The sequence below is a fragment of the Suricata suricatta genome, chromosome 2 (assembly GCF_006229205.1).
Source record: "Suricata suricatta isolate VVHF042 chromosome 2, meerkat_22Aug2017_6uvM2_HiC, whole genome shotgun sequence".
In the NCBI taxonomy this organism is placed as follows: domain Eukaryota; kingdom Metazoa; phylum Chordata; class Mammalia; order Carnivora; family Herpestidae; genus Suricata; species Suricata suricatta.
Genome location: NC_043701.1, coordinates 161,292,555 through 161,309,970, shown reverse-complemented (window position 1 = coordinate 161,309,970; position 17,416 = coordinate 161,292,555). Strand labels below are relative to the sequence as shown.

Here is a 17,416-nt window from a genome sequence, read left to right as displayed (position 1 = left end):
CCAGCTGCGCGCGCAGGTCGCGCAGCTCGCGCTGGAAGAGCTCGCCGACGCGCGACGGCTCGGCGTGGCGCTGCCGCAGCGCTGCCAGCTCGGCCTCGAGCGCGCGGTTCTGCGTCTCCAGCTGGTGCACCTTCTCGATGAACACGGCGAAGCGGTCGTTGAGGCCCTGCAACTGCTCCTTCTCGTTGGTGCGGATGATCTTGTACTCATTGGTGCGCGCCGCCGCCTGACTCAGGTCCAGCCCGTCGGACGCCGGGGGCCGGCGGTAGGCTAGGCCCAGGCCCAGCGACGAGGCCGAGGAGCAGGCGGCCGAGGAGGCGACATTGCAGCGGGACAACGACTGCGAGCGGAAGCTACCCGCGCCACCGGCGCTGGAGAGGCGCGAGGATAGGCGAGAGCCATCACCAAACACCTTGCGGTAGGAGGAGGCGCACAGGTAGTGCTCCGAGCCGAAGCTCATGGTGCCGGGACCAGGACCGGGAGAGCGGCTGCGGCTGAAGGTCCAGAGGAGAGACGAGGTGCGCCAGACGGGGCGCGGCTGGGCGGTGTGCACCGGGTTTTAAGGCGCCGGGACTGAGGCGGCGCGTCGGGGGCGGAGCTCCTGCTCCGGGACTGGCGGAGAGGGGGAAGGGGGGCACTCAGGAGCGGGGGCGGGGAAGCGCAGTGACAACTGCAGCTGCGCGCGCGGGGGACCCCGGGCGCGGAGACAAAGCGATTTGCGTAGGAGCCGCTCCCTGTTCGCAGCGCCCCTCCCCAAGAATTGTCTGGTTTGGAAGTGACTTGAAAGGAGGGATGCCTAAACGGCTGGGGTTTCCCATTCGGAGACCACCCTGCTCTGTCGCTTCCTTTGACCCTGTCCTCCTTGCTCCCCTTTAACCCACCCGGAGTTAGGGTTTTCTAGGAGGTGTCCCGTAAGCCAGCCCATCCCTACCCAGGAGTTCCTGAGGGTGAGACACTGTTTTTTCCCAGTTAAGAGTGGGGACTTTGTCCCTTCCCTCAGGCTTTGTCTCTTCCCTCAGCCAGCTTGGGGTTCCCAGGGGGTCTACGTCAGAGAGCGTCTCATCAGCTGTTCCTCTGCAGCTCTCGCGGAAGCGACAGGGCGGGTGGATGTGACAGGCGGAATGCCTGTGACGCCCCCGGGAAAGAGGAGGCAGAGATAAAGAACGTGGGCCCGAGATGCGGATATTAGAAAGAAGCGGAGGTCAAAGAGCTGGGATGGCTGCAGTGGGCAAAACCGAAATGCCCCGGACGTTTGTAGAAATGAACGGGTTTTCCACCCGCAAGCCACTCAGCTCTCTCTTCCCTTGACCCTGTCCTCCTTGCCTGCACCTGGAATTGGGATTTTTCTAGGAGGCATCCTGTATGCCCATCCCCACTCTGAGCTCCGGATAGAGATGGGTTCACCACAGTCCCCACCACTCTCCACTGATTAACACCCAACTTCTTCATTCATTTACTTTTACCTTTCCAGCCCTGTAGGTTCTAGAGATTTCAGGCTGTGTAAATCCTCATCTGGTTTAGGAGAGCCCCTCCTGTATAGATCTCTCCTTGGACAAATGAGGTCGCTACAAACATTAAATTCCAGGACTGGGGAAGGGTGCTGTCCACCTGGCTGGCCTCCTTTACCACACAGGATGTGGCGTGGGAAGAGGGGTATCAAAGAATGGAATCTGGAGAGAAGAAGGCTGCGAGGAATCAGTGTAGGATCTGTAGTATGCACTCACCTTTTAGCTTATAGTATCTCTCGGGATGTGGTTATGGCTTAGAAGAGGAAGTAAGAAGAATTTTTTAGTAGACTCCAGAATTCCAGACTGCAGGCTTTTCTTGATTTGGAATCTCAAGGATGTAGTTCTAGTATAAGTTTTAGCTTCGTGGGTGGAAATATTACCTGAGACAGACCACTAAAGGAAGGGAGAAGGGAAGTTGTATGGGACTTTGGAACATATTTCTTGGCTTTATGCTTGATGTCATGGAAGACGATCGGGCTCTGCCATAGCCTGTCTCCCTGGTTCCTCATCACAGACAGAGACCTGAACTGAATTCTGTGTTCACTGGGCTCAGAAATGCCTGATGAGGTGAAGGATGTAAGAATGCTACACAACAATACTGAGTACTCTCTGCTATCCAATGTGCCAGCACTTTTGCACAAACTTACTTCCTTTCTGGCCACTCTTCAGCGTGGCTCTTACCCCCATTTTTGGGCTCAGCTGCAGCACTCTGCACAAGGTCACTAGCAAGCAAACATACATTCTTTCCTCACTACGTAATTCTCCTTTTTAGAGCAATGAGGCTCTTGAAGTCTCATTAATTTCCATGCAGCCAGCATAAGGCTAAGTTGGCTTCTGAGGCATTTTAGCCAGTAACACAGTAGCAGGCTGGGTTGTAATTCAAAGAATCAGAGGTGATGGGTTTGAACTGTGGCTTCTGCCACTTACTAAGCCTGTAGGGATAACAACACCTATGTCCCCAGGGTTGTGAAAGATTGACTTGATGTACACAAAGGTGCTTTGTAAGCTGTATGGGTATAAGGGGTTCTTGTCATTATTGTCCTCTTTCAAATAAGGGGACATTGCTTCACATCTACCACCAACAGGATATGAATTGGGGTTAGTAATGGGATTTCGGGAAACTGTCCATCATTTCCTTTCACAGACCTTTAGGCTGCCTCTTGCCAAAGAGAATACAGCCAACCTTGCTTGTGGTACCAAGGGCCAGCATGAATGTTGCTAAGTAGAAACACGAACCTTCTGGGTTCTAGTTCCAATCTTATTTCAACCATGTTATTCAGGGCTGAATAACTAAAAATCAGCAAAATGTCCTGGTTGGAGTTTTACCTTTCTTTCTCTTTCCGTCCTCCAAAAGAAACAGTACTCCCAAGGTAAAACACACACAAAGCAGAAGTAAAGCAAAAGGCCTTAATAATCCAACAAAGGGGCAGTGGCCTGGAAAATACAGAGTGAACTGCATTTTGTAATTTCTGAACAGCTTATCTTAGATTCCAAGCTGAGATTCCCCCTGGGACTAGTACCTCCCCTTTCTTGGCATACCACCCTACAGGTCCAGATGTTTGGCTTTAATATTTTTAGCACAAAGCTCTATTACCAAGAAGTGATCTTGGCTGAGCCTCAAACTGCAATTTCTTCCAGCCGGCCAGGTTTCTTGAGGGAGTGCCCTGCCCTATGCAAAGGTTGTGTCTTCATCTTTCTATAATGTCAGACTCAGGCACTATGGATACAGTGGTTAGTCATCCCTAGATTCTCCCTCATGCCACATCCTCTGTGGCCTCCCTGTGGCATTTGGCAGTGCTCATTACTCTCCTTGGTTTCAGAGATCCAGTGTTTGGTTTTCTGCTTTTCCCTAATAAAGATTTTAGATAGAGGAAGGGAGGCTTGTGGTAAAATTCTCTCCCTAAGAGATCTGGTTTTGCATCATGGCTCTTTCTAGCCATCAGACTTTGAATAAATCACTGTTATTTGCTGAACTTAGTTTCTTTATCTGTAATTTTTTTTAATGTTTACTTTTGAGGGAGATAGAGAAAGAGTGTGCACACAAGTGGGGAGGAGCAGAGGGAGAGGGGAGGGAGACAGGATCCATAGCAGGCTATGTGCAGTCAGCAGAAAGCCCAGTCCAGGGCTCAAACTCACGAACTGTGAGATCATGACCTGAGCCAAAGTCAGATACTTAACCAACTGAGCCACCCAAGCACTCCTCTTTATCTATCATATAGATGAAGACTACCTGAATATAGACTATCTGAGTAGTCTTCAAACCTGACTGCTCGTTAGAAGTCTCTGGGAACTTAAATTCACATTCTCAGGCCTTACCCCAGACCCATTGAATTTAGTTCTGAGAAGCCTTGACCTGCCTCTCCTGAGACTTCTGTGAGGTTTAAATGAGATTATATATACAAAGTGGGTACACAGTGCCTGCTATGTGCATGCTTAGTAAATGGTGGCTATTAGAAGTATCAGCTTCTTTATTCATTCAGCAAACATTTCTGAGTGCAAAACACTGGACTAGGTGTTAGGAATAGGGCAAATGTGGACTCTATTCCATGGGACTAGAATTTTAGCAAGAGAGATAGAGATTAAACAACAAATTACACAGCTAATTATTAATTATACTTGTGACAAGTGCTCTGAAGGATGAGTGCAAGTTGCTGTGAGGCATATAACAAAAGACCGGACCTATGCTGATGATTCTTAAATCCTTATTTCCAATTTCCAACTTCTTTTAATTTTATTTTTTAATGTTTATTTATTTTTGAGAAAGAGATTGAGAGGCAAGAGTGTGAGCAGGGGAGGGGCAGAGAGAGCGGGAAACACAGAATCTGAAGCAGGCTTCAGGCTCTGAGCTGTCAACACAGAGCCTGACACGAGGCTTGGACCCACAAACATGAGATCATGACCTGAGCCAAAGTCAGAGGCTTATCCGACTGAGCCACCCATGCATTCCTCCAATTTCCAAATTTAAACTCACACCTCCAACTGCCTGTTGGACATTCCCTCATGAGTGCTTGCTGGTTTTCAAGTACTGTATATCTAAAAGTGAACTTATCTAGCCTCTAGCCTTTCCACCCCAGTCCACTTGTTAATGTTGACTTTTATTTCTTCTTCTTTTTAGTTTATTTATTCATTTAGAGAGCAGATGAGGGGCAGAGAGAGGGAGAGAGAAAATCTCAAGCAGGCTCTACACTGTCAATGTAGAGCCTGATGCAGGGCTTGAACTCATAAACATGAGATCATGACCTGAGCTGAAATCAAGAGTCAGATGCTTTACCAGCTGAGCCACCCAGGTGCCCCTAATGTTGATTTTTCTGTCTTACCCGTGTTCTCCCACTTGTGCACCTCTCTCTTCCTGGTATTTGCTATTCTGGCTCTACTTCAACTGTTGATATTTTTAAGGCTCAAATGCCACCTCCCCCATGAAGTCCTCCTTGGTATTTTGACTGTAAAGTATCCTTCCCTTTCATAAACTCTCCTCCTCCTACCCATAGCCTTTGCAATACTCACATGACTCATAATTACCTAATATCTTCTGCTATTAATTATTTGTGTGCTTGTCTAAACTTAACTGGAAGTCCCTTCTATATCTACAAATCTCTCTCAGCATTTATCACAGTACTAAACACATGTATGGTGAAAAAAAATTGTTGAAAATTCTTTCCTGTACAACATTTGGGAAGAGTCCTTGGCATGGCATCAAGGGTCCAACCCATAAAAGAAATCAATAAATTTGACTTCATCAAAAAAAATTGTCTGCAAAAGATCTGTTAAGAAGGTGAAAAGATGAAGGAGGAGGAGGAAGAGAAAAGACAAACCATAGACTGGGAGAAAATGTGTGCAAATCATACATCCCACAAAGGGTTTGTATCCATAGTATATACAGAACTCCAAACACAGCAGTAAGAAAACAAACATTCCAGTTAGAAAATAGGTAAAAAATTTGAATAGACATTTTACCAAAGGAATCTACAGAGAGCAAATAAGCATATGAAAATATGTTCAACAGGGAAATGCAAATTAAAACCCCAATGATATATACTATCTACCTATTAGAGTGGCTGAAACAAAATACTGACAATATCAACTCCTTGCAAGGATTTAAAGTATTTGGATCTCTTTTCTGTTGCTAGTGGGAATGTAGAATGGTGCACCCATTCTGGAAAATACTTTGGCAATTTCTTCTTATAAAGTTAAACATACATTTACCATATGACCCAGCAATCTTCCTCTTGAGTATTTAGCCTAGAAAAATGAAAATCTACAAAAAAAAATCGGTACATGAATGTTCATAGCAGCTTTCTTGGTAATAGACAAAAACAGGAAACAACCCAAATGTCCTTTAACAGGTAAGTAGATAAACAAACCATCCACTGTGCTACTATTCTGTATTGAAAAAAATCAACTATTGGGGTGCCGAAGTGGCTCAGCTGGTTAAGCAATCGACTTCAGCTCAGATCTTGATCTCGTGGTTTGTGGTTTGTGAGTTCAAGCCCTGCATCAGGCGCTCTGCTGTCAGCACAGAGCCCACTTTGCATCCTCTGACTCTGTCTCTCTGCTCCTCCCCTGCTTGTGCTCTCTCTCTCAAAAATGAATAAACATTTTTTAAAAGTTTAAGAATCAATTATTTAAAAATAGAATGAACCAACTATTGATGAATAATTCTCAACAACTCAGATGAGTCACAAGGGTATTATGCTGATCTAAAAATGTAACATAATATGTGACTCTATTTGTGTAACATTCTCAAAGTGACAAAATTATAGTTATGGAGAACAAATTAGTGATTGATAGGTTAGAATTTGGGGAGAATGTGACCATAAAATGGATAAAGGATGAAGGGTTTTTGTGTGTGTGTGTGTGTGGTGATGGAACAGTTCTGTTACTCAAATCTATACATGTGAAAAATTCATAGAATGAGAGAAAGAGAAACTGAGAAACCTAGTAAAATCCAAATAAGATCTGTAGTTGAATTAATTTGCTGTGTCAATGTCATTTTCCTGATTTTGATAATGTCCTATGGTTATATAAGATGTTATCATGGAGAGCAAGCTGGGTAAATGGTACCTGGGAACTTTCTGTACTATTTTTGCAACTTCTTATGAGTCTTAAACTATTTCAAAGTAAGAAATAGTTCTTTGGAAAAAAAATATATAAATAGGCAAATGTTCTTTGGAGATACTTGCTGAAGTATTTTGGGTTGCAGTGTCATGATTTATATAACTTACTCTGAAATGGTTTAGCAAACACACACACACACACAAATGAGAGATAAAACAAATGTGGCAAAGAGTTAACAGTTGGTGAATACATATATTTATTGTATTAGTCTTTCAATTTTTCACTAGGTTTAAAATTTTTCAAAATTAAAAATTAGGAAAATCAGTTAATATATGGATGCACAGGTAGATAAAGTAAGCAAAAAAGAAAGGTTCACCCAAATCTAGGATTGAAACAATGACCTTCTATCTAATACTCTCCCAATTTCACCTAATTTAAAGTTTTCTCTTCCCTCCTTTATGCCTAACACTAGAAAATCCTGCTTTTTCTGGAGTAACAGAAAAAGGTCAGAATTCACACTTTGTTGGGAGTATTGTAAGTGCTACTTTGAGTCCTTGGTGTTAAGCATTTAACAAACATTTACTGAATCTTGGCTCTATGCCAGCTGCTATAATTACACTGGTGAATATAGAAGTGATAAAAAGTGTCACTATTCTCAGATTAAATTTCTCATAAATACAGAATCATACACATTTTGTATACTGTTCTGCAGCCTTTTAAAATGTCATTCATTGTGACTGTTTTCTCATAGCAACTTTAGATCTATTTACTTCTATTTACAATTCAGTGTAGTGCATGGATGTGCCATAATTTGTTTAATCAGTCTCTTATTGGACTTTTATGTTGTTTTTAGTTTTTCCCTATTAAAAACACCCCAATTTTGGGGGGCCCTGGGTGGCTCAATTCACTGGGTGTCCCACTTTGGCTCAGGTCATAATCTCATGGCTTGTGAGTTTGAGTCTAGTGTCAGGCTATGCTGACAGCTCAGTGCCTGGAGCCTGCTTTAGATTGTCTCTGTCTCTCTTTCTCTCTATCTCTCTGTCTCTCTCTCTCTCTCTCTCTCTCTCTCTCTCTGTCTCTCTCATAAAATTAAAAAAAAAATTTAAAAACACCCAAATTTTTTTAAAAGAAAGAAAAATAAAAATACATCACCAGAATGGAATCCAGCTTTCATCTCTACTTTGCCTTAAGCCATCAACCAACATTTACTGAACACCTATGGTATGTCCAGCTGCATGTTTGGTGTTGTTTGTGTCTGTGTAGGAGAAGACATGAGACATGGTTGCTACTCCTAAGGAGCTTGCAACTAGTTGGAGAGTTATGGCTAATGTGAGGTCCTCACCTAAGGACTACCATAAGGTAGTATGTATTTGACTGCAGACCATATGTGTTAAGAATTCAGAGGGAAGTCCACTCCCTCTATGTGTCTGGTTTTAGACTAGTTATTTTTTTTAGCTAAGTATCTTTAGCCTACATGAAAAGATGCTTGCATGAGCACATAATTAAAGCAGATAAGGAGGATCATGCCCCAAACTTTCTGGAGAAGGGAGGATGTTTATAGCAAAGTCATATGAAATAACCTGACATCAGGCTAAGTTATACTCCCACTTGTCTTTTGTTCATAAAAATTAAACTATTTCTATCTACAAAGAAGATAAAAATAAAGAACTATGAGTCCTTTGGTATGACTCAGTTGATGATGACACATTAATCTATATGATTGTAGTTCTGCTTACAAATTTGTGTTTACATGGTTTTGCATTGCATTGCTTGACACATAGGTTTTTTTCTCTTTCACTTGTTCCATATTTTTGCTTAAGGCATTTGGGGTATCTGGGTATCCATTCTTATTTAAAAATAAAATCAGGGGTACCTGGGTGGCTCAGTCAGTTATGTGTCCAACTTTGGCTCAGGTCATGACCTCATGGTTCATGAGGTCATGCCCTACATTGGGCTCTCTGCTGTCAGTATAGAGCCTGCTTTGGATTATCTGTCTCCCTCTCTCTCTGTCCCTCACCCACTTGCTTACTCTCTCTTTTAAAAAATAAATATTTAGAAAAATAAAAATCAAATCAAAACAGAAGTTTCTAGGGGGAAAAATCTGTGTTTTGGCCTTAGCAGTCTCTCTGTGCTTAAGCCTATCCAGTAGCCTATCCAGAAGAATATTTGTGTAATTCTCTATCTCTCTCATCCTCTCCCATTTCCAAAATTATTTGTTCATCTACCTCTTCTAAATCTGAGTCTAGGCTGGGGGCATTTGAATGACTCAGTCAGTTGAGCTTTTGACTTTGGCTCAGGTCATGATCTCCAGTTCATGGGTTTGAGCCCCTTGTTGGGTTGCGTTGGGTTCTGCGTTGACAGCTCAAGACCCTGGAGCCCCTCACCTACTGGCACTCTGTTTCTCCTCTCTCTCTCTCTCTCTCTCTCTCTGTCTCTCTCTCTGTCTCTCTCTCTCTCTCTCTCAAAAATAAACATTAAAAAATAATTTAAAAATCTGAGTGTAGGCTGAAGTAGAGCTGACAGGGCTTCACAATTAGGCTTGCCTGCTCAGTTTTTCTTCAGGACCGTGGACAGCTCTCTAACCTGTCTGAGTGCCTACTTAACTATATTTCTTAGAATTTCAGAATGGAATCGAATTTGAGAAAACCATTTAATCCACCCCCTACCTTTTGCTGATGCCCAGAGGAAAGATCCCAGTCAACAAATATTTCAGGATTATTAAAAGCCCGGCTGTGAGAATACAAAAGTCTTGGAGGGCTTTCTTTCCTCCAGCATTTCCTGTACCTACATGTCTGCTGATGCCTAGAAAAATCAAGCTTTTCCCTCCCTGCAAAGAGATACAGGCTAAATACAGATATACTCTGGGAAGGGGAATGAAAGGACTTCAGTTTGAATGAGAAAATTATCCCTCCCGAGGGCCGTTTCCACAGGGACTAGAGGAAGAGAGAACAGCAGAACACTGGAGACCCAAAAGGGGCTGGAGAGGGAAGGGCAGAATGATGTGGAGAAGAGGGTCATTCAGTGAAGTCTGCTCTCTGAAAGCAGACACAATGAGCTTCACATTGTTCATACAGTAGGCCCTGAACACCCAAAGGAGAAGCCTCACTTTCCTAAAATGAGAACACAGAGACCTGTTGTCTTCTCTTCCAGATATGCATAGCAAGATTACTAGACCATTTTCAGAATATGTTTATGTAATGACTTAATATATTTTTCTTCATTGTTCCTCACAACAAACTTAGGGTTTATTATCTCTGTTTTTCAAATGAATATACTGAGATTTGGGTTACTTGCCTAAAGTGAAAATGGTAGAGGTAGAAAGTGGCAGAGCTGAGTCTTGAACCCAGTTCCTTTGACTGCAAGCTGGTGTTTTTTGCATCATACTGCATCCCTAATGGAGTCATTTTGTGTGTGTGGTAAAATATACATAACATGAATTTACATTTTTAAAAAAATTTTAATGTTTATTTGTTTTTGAGAGACAGAGCATGAGTGGGGGCAGTGCAGAGAAAGGGAGACACAGAATCTGAAGCAGGCTCCAGGCTCTGAGCTGTCAGCACAGAGCTGATGTAGGGCTCCAAATCATATGTCATAAGATCATGATCTGAGCTGAAGTTGGATGCCTAGTCAACTGAGCCATCCAGGCGCACCGATTTTTACTATTTCAGCAATTTTAAAATGTACAATTTAGTGGTGTTAAGTACATTCATAATGTTGTATAATCATCACCACTAGCTACTGGCCTCTATTTCTGAAACTTTTTCATGATTCCAAATAGAAATTTTCTAACCATTAAGTAATAACTCCCCAATTCACCCAGACCCCAGCCCTTGGTAACTCCTATTCTACATTCTGTCTTTGCTTTAGACTATTCTAGATACTTCATGTAAATGGAATGATACAATATTTATTTTGTGACTGAATTATTTTATTCAGCAGAGTGTCTTCAAGATTCTTCTATGTTGTGGAATACATGTATTAGAACTTCATTTCTGGGGGTGCCTGGGTGGCTCAGTTGGTTGAGTGTCCAACTCTTATTTTGGTTCTGGTCATGATCTCACACTTCTTGCGTTTGAGCCCTGTGTTGGGCTCTGTGATGGCAGTGCAGAACCTGCTTAGGATTCTCTCTTTCTCCCTCTTTCTGCCCTCCCCTGCTCACACACACTCTCTTTCTCGAAATAAATAAAGTGTTTTTTAAAAAAGAACTTCATTTCTGGGGTAGGTGGGTTGCTCAGTTAAGTATCTGACTCTTGATTTCAGCTTAGGTCATGATCTCATGGTCATGAGATCAAGCCCCAAGTCAGGTTGTATGCTAACAGGGCAGAACCTGCTTGGTATTCTCTCTCCCTCCTCTCCTTGCTCCCCTGGTCACATTCTCTCTGTTTCTCTCTGTCTCTGTCTCTCTCTCTCTAAAAATAAATAAACTTTAAAAAATTTCATTTCTTTGGGGCACCTGGGTGGCTCAGTCAGTTAAGTGTCTGACTTCAGCTCAGGTCATGATCTTGCAGTCTGTGAGTTCGAGCCCAGTGCCAGGATCTGTGCTGCCAGCTCAGAGCCTGGAGCCTGCTTCAGATTCTGTAACTCAGTTTCTCTCTGCTCCTCCCCCCAATTCATGCTCTCTCTCTCTCTCTCTGTCTCTCAAAAATAAATTTTAAAAAATTTAAGAAAAGAAAAAATTTCATTTCTTTTTATGGCTTAACAGAATCTTATGGTTGCAACGGACAGATTCACTCAGGCCATCAGAAGTAATGAGAGGTTATTGTAAGCAACCTTAGAGAATTAAAGAAGACAGAAATCTCGGCAAAAAGGCTAGAAGTTTAGGAATAGCCGTATGGCTGGGCTTACTGTGGACTTAAATGCAGTTTGGAATCTAATCAGCACAACTCTAAGGACCAAAATATCTCATTGCCCCCTTAGTGGCAGGAATTTGCTATTTTCTGATACTCAACTACTTTGCCAACTCAGTGATATTCTGCTTCCACAGCTTCTGTATGGTCTGGCACTACCAACCACCTACTTCTTACTCTTTGAGAAGCAACATTCAGGCTTTTGTTGACTCCAGATTTCTACTATTCCAATAACATGCTGTCTTTTCTCTGTGCCGTTCGTTTCCTGTGCCTACTATCAACTGATACACTGTCTTCAAAAATCTCTATTTTATGATTGGCCTGGTTAATCTCCAGTCATCTCATATCACCTTATAAGCCACTTGCTCACCTAGAAATTAGCCGTCCTTGAGTCAAGCATCTTCCCTTTCTCTGATCAGTCATGGCCAGAGTGATAAGTCACATGCTATTGAATGTTGTTTTTTTTTTTAATGTTTATTTTTGAGAGAGAGAGAGAGAAACAGAACATGTGTAGGGGAGGGGTAGAGAGAGAGGGAGACATAGAATCCAAAGCAGGCTTCAGGCTCTGAGTTGTCAGCACAGAACCTGATGTGGGGATCAAACCACAGTTGATCAAGTGTCCAACTTCAGCCATGAGATCGTGGCCAGCGCTGAAGTCAGACACTTAACTGACTGAGCCATCTAGGCACCCCTTGAATATGAGTTTTAATGGTGAAGGCCTGCTTCTCTCAGGAGGAGGTTGGGAGCATAGTAGGCAAATGCCTAGGGAGTCATTGACTTCATTCTTCTATAGCAGCTCTCCTGTGCTCTACTATGAGGCTGTCCATTGTATACTCTATGGCCTGCATCTACTTCTGTGACTTCATAAGTCATAGAGCAGAGGTGTATATTCTGAGTTGATGTGTACTATACAGATACTTTTGCACATACTGTTTAAATTATACAAATAATTACCATATGGTGATATGTAGTTTGGAGTTGCTTGAAATATCCCCAGATTGTTTCAAGCTGCCTACTTAGAGCTTCTGAATGGGGTTGTTTCTCTCAAGACTGAAAATCTGTTTTCAGTTCTCTTGCCAAGTGCACAGTAACAGTAGGATAGAACACAGGTGTTATATGTAAATCCATGAACTTTCCATAGCTGTAATAAAAAAGACTGGATTATGGGGATCAGGCAATTCCTGGTTCTGGGACTATGGCAGAGAATGTAGTGCTCATAAACAGCACACAAATATCCCACTTTTTTTCCATTACACGTCCCAATCTCTCTTGTAGTTGGGCTGGGACATGTCTCTAATTCTGACGGAAGGGTTATGAGAGGAAGTGATACGTGTTCTCCATACTTTCTCTTCCTGGAAGTTATTAAGTTGAACTGGCAGAACCCACAATAGCAGAATGGATCCCTGAATTATCGTTTGGAATGGTGCTGCCCTGGGGAACCTCTGGACTTAAAGAGGACTTTTTGTGAGTAGGAAATAAACTTCTGTGGGTGAGACCCTAGTGACTGGGGTTTGACTGTTACTGTAGCATAGCCTAGAGTCACCTTGACTAGTACAGTCGCTAACTAGCAGTGTGAGCTTCGGCAAGTTACAGTGTCCTCAGTTTTCATCTTCTTCTGAAACACAAGAGTTGTCCCAGATAATCTCAAAGATTACCTTCTAAGATTCTCTGGTTCCTTTTGTTTTTAATGTTTTTTTTTTTTTTTTTGGGAGATAGAGAGACAGAATGTGAACAGGGGCAGGGCAGAGAGAGAAACACACACAGAATCCAAAGCAGGCTTCAGGCTCTGAGCTATCAGCATAGAGCCCAACAGAGGGCTTGAACCCATGGATCATGACCTGAGCTGAAGTCGGACACTTGATCAACTGAGCCACCCAGATGCCCCTAAAATTCTCCAATTCTTAATTGCAAGGTTTTCTGTCTACTTCTTTCTATTCTTATTGCCATTGACCTATATTATTTCTCACTTGGTCATTCTAAAAGCTTTCTAACTGTACCCCCTGTATCCAGGCTTATGTACTTCATCCTTCCCACTTTCTCAGTATAGATTATGTCACCTTCTACCTCAAAAGCCTTCATTAGTTACTCGCTGCCTGCTGAAAAGAGTGCATAATGTCTGATATTTGAAGTCCTTGATAATCTGTGGTTGGTTATCTGTGCAGAGTGCTCTTCCCTCAGCTGGACTGTGGGTTCCTGAAGGTCCAGTGCCATGCATATCTGATTCACTTTATAGCCTCTTACACAGCTAATGCCTATTGAAGTATAAAGTTAGATATCTCCAAACTAGGAATGAGGCCCTAATAAAATTATAGAAACCATCAAATGAATTTCAATGGTGATGTTTTCTGGGAGCATACCTATGTTCTGCATAGTGGTAACATGCAGAATATGTGTGTTAAAATCCATATCCAAAGTTTTTTGAAGACTGTCTGAAAGGCATTGTGCAGTGAGAGGGGTAAAGGAGTTTTACAAGGCAAGGTCCCTGCCTTCCAGGGAATGAGCGGTGGGGGAATGTGTGCTGGAATCAGTCTGCTTAGAACAGCATAGGAGTCCTTAAAGTGTCTCCCTAAGGATAGCAGCAGAGGGGAACTGGTTATTTGGGATGGCCCTGGAAACAGACCTTCTTCAAAGTGCTGTGACTTAGACCCCACTGGTTTCTACCTGATAGTGCCATGAGGAACCTCTGGTCAGCCCAAGACACAGGCAGAGGAGGAAAAAGGTGGAATCAGAATAGAGAAAAAAAAGAGGAAGAGAAGGAAAGCAAAGGAGAAAATAAGAGTAAAGGAAGTTCATTACCTAGGAACCTAACATCTACATCCTACTTGTTAGTTCAGACAGCATTTCCAAAGAATCCTGTGGGGTGGCTATTGATATTTCTATTCTGCTTATAAGAAAAAAGAGTGAAATGTCCAGAGACTTGCTCAAGGTCACAAATTGAGACTTCTGACTTAAAACCTTGTACTGTGTTCTCAGTTGTCGCTCCAGCAAGCGAAAGTACCACAACTCCTGTACCATGAAGTAAATTATGATAGTAATAGGTAATGACCCAAAGAATAAAATAAATATCTATGAGCCCATGCTTACATAACTAAAAGATTAAATAAATAAATAGTGAAGAAGGAACAAATCTCCCTTACAAAAGAATTCCAATTAATACATGTGAAAGGGATGAGAGAAGCAGAAAATCACTATTAGAACACCCCAGTAATAATTGCTACAAGCAAGATCTACTGATGAAGCTAATGTTGGTAGGCAAACTTTAAGGAGAAACAGGATATTTGCATAGTCTCAAAGTACAGTCTCCAAAATATTTATTAAATGTCTTTTTTTATTTTTTATTTTTTTAAACATGTGCTTTTTAAAATAATTTTTTAAATGCTTTTATTTAGTTTTGATACAGAGAGAGACAGAGCATGAGAGGGTGAGGGGCAGAGAGAGAAGGAGACACAGAATCATGAGCAGGCTTCAGGCTCTGAGCTGTCAGCACAGAGCCTGACACGGGGCTCAAACCCATGAATGTGAGATCTGACCTGAGCCCAAGTCGGAGGCTTAACCAACTGAGCCACCCAGGCACCCCTAAATGTCTTTTTTTAAACATATGTCCAAAAATCCTTTGATCTTTCTTTCTCTGCAATGTAAAGCTTAATTCCCCTCCCCTTACATGTGGGCTATATTTAGTGATATGCTTCAGTGAATATAGTTGGAATCAGTAAAGAGCCAAACAGGAGCTAAATTAGTCGCTGTAAGTCATATACTCTCTTTTGCAACAGTTCATCTCTGCTATTGTAGCATGAAACAGCCACAGAAAATAAAGAAATGAATGTGGCCGTGTGCCAATAAAACTTTATTTACCAAAACAAACCCATATAACTTTGTTTATAAAAACAGGCAGGGGGCTGGATTTAGTCTCCCAGCCATTAGTTTGCTGACTTCTGGAATAGTATATGGAAAGGAAAAAAATCTTAACTCTGCAGTGGAGAAACCTTGCAGATGCTACCTTAACATTACTAGTAATAAGTCATACTGAAGCGATGTCAAGAAAACAGCAGAGTAACGGGGTGCCTGGGTGACTATCGGTTCAGTGTCTGACTTTGGCTCAGGTTATAATCCCATGGTTCATGAGTTTAAGCCCCGCATCGGGCTCTGTGCTGACAGCTCAGAGCCTGGAGCCTGCTTCGGATTCTATGTCTTCCTCTCTCTCTGCTCCTCCTCCATTTATGCTCACTCGCTTGCTCTCTCTCTCTCTCTCTCTCAATCCTCTTTCTTTTTTTTTTTTTTTTTTACAACTTAGTCATAATAGCATTTTATTCTTACTCCCCTGGGTGTGCCCCATGAACAGAATGTACTTTGCTGTAGATTACAGATTGTTTTGTCCAACACAGACACACCAACAGCATAAACGCTTGCGACTGTCCACATGCATTAAGAGTCAAGACCCAACTTCAGATCTCTAAAAGGTTTACAGGGTGCTTCAAAGAGACAGTATCACATTATCTGGATGTCACATAAAGGACTTAAAAAAAAAAAACGCTACTCTAAAAAAAAAAAAAGAGAAAAAAGGCCTGTAAAAATTTATGACTGTTTTGTAATCACTAAGACTGATTATTTCAAATAAATAAAGGGAAGAAAGATATTCCAATCCATAAAATGACTCTAAAAAGAATGTAGTGTTTTGCCTCCAGTCAAGGTAACAGAATCATTGTTTATTATTAAAATAGATTATAGAAAGCAGCATCTATTTTGTGCAGGTTTTAGGGGCCTTGGAAATAAAAAGCTATGATTTCCAAAAATATAACATTCCAAAGGATTGAATAATACATACATTTAAAGATACAGTTTATTAAAGTTTAGGAGAACTGATTAAAAAGGATACTGTCTCTTTAAATGAGTGTGTAATTGTTTTCTCCTCCTATCGATTCAGACATGACAATAATTATAAATGGAGGTCACACTACAACTAGGTAGTCTCTAGGGACCATGACCTGCTGACACACGGCCGATAACAAAGAGGCTTTTCCATGAATGAAGAGGTGGCCCCCGGGTTTGCGGCAGGTCTCGTGAGAGGCCTAATAGACCCAGGAGACGGGGACCCACTGCGGGGCCGTGCACACGAGCTCCACGGCTTCCTCCAGATGTCTGATTGTCTCATCAATTTCATTGTTGATAATTGTGAGATCGAAGTAGTGTGCGTATGTTCTCTGTAAGATGTCAGACTCCTTCTGCAGATGCTGAAGAGATTCGTCCTCATTTAAACCTGGAGTGATAGTCAGTGCGGCAATAAAAACAACAAAAGGAGCGAACTCTGCAGACCTCAGGACCTTCAGTGCCTGAGGCTCCACGTCCAGTATTGCAATCAGGCCTTGCTCATGGATCTTCCGGATGGCCTCCAGTTTTGTCCCATACATCGCATCCTCATGGCTGCCATACTCCAAGTACTCGTTATTAGAGATGTCTTGCATCATTTGGTCATGAGATACAAAGTAATAGTTCTTTCCATTTTCTTCATCTTTCTTTGGAGGTCTGGTTGTATGTGGAATAGGGTACGCAAACCGGTCTGGGTGCTTTGTGATGAGAGTGTTTTTTATGTGTCTTCTCCCAACACCGTATGCACCTAATAAAACTAGTGTTTTCCTTTTGAATGCTGGCAGTTTTACTACTTCTTCATATGTAACGAGATCTAATTGATTGAACACTGCATTGTGCTTTGCCAAGTATTTGTCTTTGTACTGCCTCTTTTTCTTGCCGAACCAGTTACAGCTGGCCTGCTGCTCCTGTTTGGTTTTCTCCATGGCGATGCAAGCGACTCGCCATTCCTGAAGTTCAGGAGAAGGAATGAGACCTGCGGTTCCATTTTTGGAGTTTTCCAGTTTACCCTGCCACCAGTTGTGATCATCCTTACTAATAATCTGGATAATGTCGCCAACTCTGAATCGAATGCCAGCTTCTTTGCAGGGGATGAGGTCATCCTTGGCTGGATCATATTCAAATTGTGCTCTTACATAGATC

The 17,416-nt window shown here is 42.3% G+C and overlaps 2 protein-coding genes across 4 annotated transcripts in view; both read right to left on the bottom strand.

Moving 5' to 3' along the window:
• The window catches only part of INA (internexin neuronal intermediate filament protein alpha), a 13,423-nt gene extending 12,863 nt beyond the window's left edge, over positions 1 to 560 (bottom strand). The window contains 2 exon segments of the mRNA XM_029932509.1: position 1; positions 3 to 560. The exon segment at position 1 is cut by the window's left edge and continues 546 nt beyond it. Coding sequence (XP_029788369.1) covers position 1; positions 3 to 460 — 459 coding nt within the window. The 5' untranslated portion in view covers positions 461 to 560.
• A 15,532-nt stretch (positions 561 to 16,092) lies between these two features.
• LOC115285835 (peripheral plasma membrane protein CASK-like) overlaps positions 16,093 to 17,416 on the bottom strand; it is a 3,439-nt gene continuing 2,115 nt past the window's right edge. Inside the window, exon 2 of one of the 3 annotated variants that reach the window (XM_029932499.1) lies at positions 16,093 to 17,249. In XM_029932499.1, coding sequence (XP_029788359.1) covers positions 16,477 to 17,249 — 773 coding nt within the window. In that variant the 3' untranslated portion in view covers positions 16,093 to 16,476. The other 2 variants (XM_029932498.1, XM_029932500.1) reach the window with 2 other exon arrangements.